The sequence below is a fragment of the Daktulosphaira vitifoliae genome, unplaced genomic scaffold (genome assembly GCF_025091365.1).
Source record: "Daktulosphaira vitifoliae isolate Bord-2020 unplaced genomic scaffold, ASM2509136v1 Scaffold_590, whole genome shotgun sequence".
NCBI classification, from domain to species: domain Eukaryota; kingdom Metazoa; phylum Arthropoda; class Insecta; order Hemiptera; family Phylloxeridae; genus Daktulosphaira; species Daktulosphaira vitifoliae.
The window spans coordinates 1-7024 of NW_026100153.1; the positions used below are offsets into that span (position 1 = coordinate 1).

Genomic DNA, 7024 nt, shown 5'->3' on the forward strand with positions numbered 1-7024 from the left:
ATATCGAGATGGTAAACCATACTACACTCATGTGTATTTTCATTTTTTATTATACTACTGTGTTTTTTCATTAATGGTTGTCGACTCGTTGTTGTTTACTGCCGCCGCCGATGACACCGCCACTATCGCTGTAGTTTGTGCAGTGTGCATTCGTGTGCGTGTATACATTTACACAAGTAAAATATTTGTGTGTGTGTGTATAGTATTGAATGCGCGTGCGAGTGTGAGCGAGAAAAGAGAACACAGTCACAGACACTCTCGTACTCGCACACACACATATACATATACTCTACTGCCGCCGTCAAGAGAACTGTGAAGAGAAAAAATGTCCGTGCGACGTCGTCGTTCATGACCAGCAGCAGCTGCCTGTTCCTTTCTTTTGTCTCGACCCGACCGTGTGTGTGTGAGTGTGTGTGCACGCCCGCCGCCGCCGTCGTAGTCTTAAACAACGATTAATAAAAATTATAGTACATAAATATATACATGTTAGTAAAATTATTAGAATTATTGATACATCGTCTTTAAAAGTCTCGTGTTGCGTTCGTTCTATATCGTCGTCTGTTCTATCTTTAGTGTTAATTTAAAAATATCATTGTCAATTAGTAGTCGCTGTGAATAAATTGTGTAATTATTGAAAATTGTACGAAAAACGTCAAAAAAAATGCCGAGCGCGTCGTTCAGCTCGACCCGTTCGTATACTCGTCGAACCAGGAGAAAAGGTACTAATCGTCTTCCAATACCATCCAGGACATCAAATTCAGGTAAGCTGTCATTCTTTTTATCATGTTTTGCAATTGTCTTAAATGTAATTTAAGTCTTTCTGACTCCGATCTGCCAAAACGGCCGTGAGAGATACCGTCTGTGTATATATGTGCTGTGATCTCGCTGTCAAGGTTTGCTATCACGTACTTTCCGAATCGATAAACAGCGACCACGGTCTCTGTTACGGCCCTCTCGCCTTCGCGAGGTTATTGAAATATTAATTAATAATATTTTGGGTCAAGATTAGGGTTTCTGAAATTTCCATGTTTCATTTAATGACGTACGCATCTATTCTAGGTGTGTGCACACTACCCCAGCGGCTAGTAATTAGATCAAATAAATATGACTCAAAAAGAAATGTAGATACTTAAAAAAATGTGAATGTAAGTGCTTGCTTACAGGGAAGGAAAGGGAAACTAATTACTGTAAGAAATAGTAAATCATTATGTATAACATTTCATTACTAATGACTTCAATAAAATTTTGAAGAAATTAAAATTAATTCTAATGATTTTAAGAGTACACTAAGAGTAATTTCTCTGATGAAAACTTAAATTTTTTTTTATGCTTTTAAAATACCTTACTTATTTTTATAATTTTTTCTAAAATATTTAACCATGGTAATTTCTACTATAATATGAATTATTACTGATAATAACTTGATAATTTTGGATTATTTTACTTCTGATGATGGAATTTTTTATTTGAACTATCAAGAAAAACTATATTTTAATTTTTATAACAGAAAATCTTTGTGTGAAGTTACTGTGTATACTACTTAAGATTTGATAATGTATTATAATTTATCATTTGGTAAAAATATTAATAACCTAATGTAGTGATTGTTAATTTTATTGTTTTAGTATTAAAATGCTATGAATTAAATAAAATATTAAAGTTACATTTAATTCAATTATACATTTTAATTTTAGGTGGTGTTGTTGATGCAGGAGTTACTTGTGAACCACTCGTAGCTGCAAGTGGTAGTTATGCTACACCAGGGGGGGCTAGTACGAGTTCTAGTTTTCAGCATGTACCACCCTATGATTTAAGGGGTCGAAAATCTCCTCTTCATTTACATGATGCTAGTACTGCTGGATGTAGCGCAACAGCTCCTGTTCATCCAACTGCTACTCGGCCTACATCACCAACAGCTTCAGCTACTGCATCAGTATTGCAATCTGCTGCTACACCTCCTTTATCACAACCAGCACGTAAACGACTCAGAAGAAATACTTCCTGTACAATAACTAGTGCTGATAGTATGTATTAACATAATAAATAATTATTTAAGTATTAGTTAACATTTTATTGTTGATAAATAATGCTTAAACCACTATATTCTTTTTTTTTATAATTTTTTAAAATAAATTTTGTATTGAACAATTTATTTAATTTTAACTATTGTGGTTAAATCTGTTACTGTGTAAACATAATGTATCATGGAGAGCATTAAAATAAAACAAAATAATGAACATGTATTTTTATGGCTCTAGAAATTTTGTATTTTTTTTTAAATACTAGCCCAATTTTCAATCAAGTAAAATATTTACTATTATTAAACATTTTTTATTAACACTTAACCACAATAGTACAGATTTATTAGCACAATGTTAAAATAAAAAATAATTTTAAACACTTAATCAGACAATTACTAAATATAGACAATTGTCTTTAAATGAACTTCTGTTGTGTATCCAAATGAGTACACTAGGGTTTTAAAGATTAGTATTTGATCATTTTGTACTCTATGTAACTGAATTCAAATTAACTATTAAATTATTGTTTAATTTCCAGATTCAAATTCAGCTGCTCATTACTTACAATGTGAATTGCCTGATGAAGTCATGTTGACAATTTTCAGTTATTTATATGAACAAGATCTTTGTAGAATAGCTCAAGTTTGCAAAAGATTTCAAGCTATAGCAAATGATAATAATTTATGGAAACGATTATATCAAAGTGTATTTGAGTATGATACTCCATTGTTCAATACTGAAAGTTGTCGTTTTGACTTTATTCCTTTTGAAGAAAGTGAGCATCACAATCCTTGGAAAGAAAGTTTTAGACACCTAAAAAAACGGTGCTTGCATGTAAGACCTCATTATAATGGTACAGCTAAAGATCCAGTGAGACGAATGCCACATTTTGACACTATTCAAGCTGCTCTAGATTATGCAGATGAACATTTAAATGGAGGTGCAAAACTTTTCTTACACCCTGGTACTTACCGAGGTGAATTTCTAGTAATTGATTCAGATGTAGCACTTATTGGAGCTGCTCCTGGTGTTGTAGCAGATGCAGTCATCCTAGAACGTGAAACAGAATCAACAGTAATGTTTGTCGAAGGGGCTAAAAGTGCTTATCTGGGACATGTCACACTAAAATTTACTCCAAATGTTACATCTACTGTTCCACATCATAAACATTTTTGTTTAGAAGTTGGTGAAAATTGTTCGCCTACTATTGATCATTGTATTATACGTAGCTCATCAGTTGTTGGAGCTGCTGTGTGTGTTAGTGGAGCTGGGGCAAATCCTAGAATTCATCATTGTGATGTAAGCGACTGTGAAAATGTTGGTATATATGTAACAGACCACGCTCAAGGAACATTTGAAGATAATGAAATTTGTCGAAATGCTTTGGCTGGAGTTTGGGTTAAAAACCATGCCAACCCTGTCATGCGTCGTAATCACATACATCACGGAAGAGATGTGGGGATTTTCACTTTTGACAATGGATTGGTAAAAAAAATATTAAATTTTTTATATAAATATTATATTTTATGTATTATACAATTAAATATTGTCATAAAGGATATAACTTCATAAAATTTAGTTATAACTTTAATTTATTAAATCAAAAAATGTGGGTGATAATTAGAGCATGAAATTATATGCATTGATAATTTTCATTTAAATTAATAATAATTTGTACTGACCAGTTAGTAAACCATAATGAGGATTCTTATTTTACAAGAGAACAAAATTAAATTTTTATTTTCCATTTTAGCAAATGAAAAAATTTAATAATTTTTACTTGTACTCAATTATTGTGTTGAGTATTTTTCTTAGATCCGCCACCAAATTTTCAACAAAATAAAAATAGTTCTATTTCATAGTATTTGTTATAGAAATCTCTTAACATTTTATACTTTATTCTAGCAAAAAAACATTTTATTTAAGATATGTTGTTTTTTAAGTTTCATATTTTCTTGTCTGTTAAAGTTTTGTTAATTGATAAATTTTATTTTTTAATTAAGGGATTTTTTGAAGCCAATGATATTCATAACAATCGTATTGCTGGTTTTGAAGTTAAAGCTGGAGCTAACCCATCTGTTGTTCAATGTGAAATTCATCATGGTCAAACAGGAGGTATTTATGTACATGAAAATGGACTTGGTCAATTTATTGATAACCGCATTCATAGCAATAATTTTGCTGGAGTTTGGATTACTTCAAATAGTAATCCTACTATACGTCGCAATGATATTTACAATGGCCATCAAGGAGGTGTTTATATTTTTGGTGAAGGTCGAGGACTTATCGAACATAATAATATTTATGGTTAGTAAAAGTTTTTTCTTTGTTTTTATTTATTATAATTAATTTTTATGTATGTTTTTGTTTTTATCATAGGAAACGCATTAGCTGGTATTCAAATACGTACAAATAGTGATCCAATTGTCAGACATAATAAAATTCATCATGGTCAACATGGTGGAATTTATGTACATGAGAAAGGGGCAGGGCTAGTTGAAGAGAATGAAGTATATGCAAATACATTAGCTGGTGTGTGGATTACTACTGGTAGTACACCAGTACTAAGACGCAATCGAATTCATTCAGGGAAACAAGTTGGCGTGTATTTCTATGATAATGGTCATGGAAAACTAGAAGACAATGACATTTTTAACCATCTATACTCAGGAGTTCAAATAAGGTAAAAAAAAAAATGATAAAAAAATTTTCCTTGATTTTTGTTATAAGAAATAGGATAACAGCATTAATCACTGGTAACCAGTTCAATGATAGTCAAATTATTTTGTCATGAAAAGGGATGAAAAATCTTAATAAAAAAATTTTTATGAAATGTGTGCCACCGGCCCCCTTACCCAAGACCTAACTCAATTGTTTTAAATTTCACTTATAGCCCTTTTTTCTAGCCATCTTGTATATAAAGTAATATATTAATGATAAAACACACATTTTTTTTTAAACTTGAATATTTTTAATTTGTAAAAATTAAAAAATTGTTTGATTTAAAAAACTAACACAATAAGTAGTTAAATAATTTGTTTTTCATCTCTTGGTATACAGTACCCTAATTTTAATTTTATTTAATGGGAACACCTATTTTTAGTTTAAAGACATAATAGGAATATACAAACAATTTTGTTCTTGCCATATTTTTTATCCGATCAACTATTAGTGCTTTAAAATATTTTAAAAATTTTAACTAAAATTATAAATCTATCATTAATTTAGTTTTCATAATATTGGAGGTAATAATAATCTATTTCAATGAGTCGTAAATTATTATTGTTATTGCTATCTTAACGGATATAACACTAAAAATAGTCAAAAAAAAAACTTGTTTAAGTAATAGCATGAAAAAATAATATCTAATACTGTATACAAAACATCAAACTATTAATAGAAAAATTGATAAAAAAACTCTATACTTTAATAAATCTTAAAAATAGATTATCTAATAAAAAATATTGTAAGAACAAAATGATTTGGAACTTTTTTCAATATATCGTCAAACTAAAAATAAGTGTTCCTATTAAATAAAATAAAATTTTAGATATTTTATACTTGAAGATATAAACAAAAAATTATTTTACATCATATTACTGTAGTTTTTTGAATCAAACAATTTTTTATTTTAGAAAATTAATAGTTTTCAATAGTTTCAAGCAAAATTAATGTTTTATCCTTAATCAAACACCCTATATAATTTCCACACATTGAAGTTTTCTGAATATTACACAAAGATATGTTAAAAGGATATATAAATGAAAGGGGTTGTATTCTCCTAATCCTCTCTCATTTAATCACCCCCCGTTTTTATTAATCCTGATAGATACGTAGTAAATAATTTATTAAAGTTTTAAATTATTTATTTATTTTTAAGTAAACTTTATAAACTTAAGCCTATTTTTCAGAACTTTTAAAAAAACTATACCATGACAAACTTGAAAATTGACAAAACTGGTAAACTGTAAATGCTAGTTCAGTTATCCTTCTAAATTTTAATTTATATAATTATATTCATTATATTTGTTGTGATATTTAAATTGTATTATGCATAATACCATTAATTTATAATTTAAATTAATTAGTGTCTATAACCTATAATGAAAAATTAAGTCTTATGTAAGTTATGTAAAAGTTATTGTTACATTGTATATGTGTTCTTTTTTTTAGGACGGGAAGTAATCCAATTATTAAAGGAAATAAAATATGGGGAGGCCAGAATGGTGGTGTTTTAGTTTATAATGGAGGTCTTGGAGTATTAGAACAAAATGAAATATTTGACAATGCAATGGCTGGTGTTTGGATTAAAACTGACTCCAATCCAACATTGAAACGAAATAAAATATATGATGGTCGAGATGGTGGAATTTGCATTTTTAATGGCGGAAAAGGTATGTTTTATTCAAAATACTAATTTTCTATTAGAGATTATTGTTATTAANAATACTAATTTTCTATTAGAGATTATTGTTATTAAATTAGAAAGCTATTAGTTCTTTGGGATCCCCAAACGGCTTGTGCAAGGGAATCGCTAGAAAGAGTCCAAAGAAAATTTTTAAACCTAGCAGCATTCCGCCTTAATGTCCCTCACACTCCTCATGATTACTCTCCTGTCCTATTTACCCTACATCTCACCAGCCTTGCCGATCGACACCACAATTCAAACCTCTCCTTCCTAATTAACCTTCTATCCAACTTCTTAGCCTTCTAAATTTTAAAATCCCTCTTCGCACCACCTGTATTAACACTATATTCCTCATCCCCCTACCCCTTCTCATTTCCTTGATTGCACCTCAATAATTCGCCATATGCGTTTGGCTAATAATAATCCGGCTTTGAATTATTTTAATTTCGTTTATGTTGTTTTAATTTACATTTTGAATCAATGTATGTATAAATTATCTTTTGTTAATTATTTCTTACTAATTTTTATTAATGATGTTTCTGATGACTGTTATATATATTTTTGGGCTTTGCCTGTATAAAATGTTATAAATAAA

General features: G+C 29.4%; 1 protein-coding gene across 1 annotated transcript; it reads left to right on the forward strand.

The window, feature by feature from the left end:
* Nucleotides 1–142: 142 nt before the first annotated feature.
* LOC126909572 (F-box only protein 11-like) lies at nt 143–6459 on the forward strand. Its single transcript, XM_050692006.1, has 6 exons — nt 143–761; nt 1695–2024; nt 2560–3506; nt 4025–4328; nt 4401–4704; nt 6195–6459. The coding sequence occupies exons 1-6, from the start codon at nt 662–664 to the stop codon at nt 6436–6438; spliced, it is 2229 nt and encodes a 742-aa protein (XP_050547963.1). The 5' UTR covers nt 143–661; the 3' UTR covers nt 6439–6459.
* Nucleotides 6460–7024: the final 565 nt, after the last annotated feature.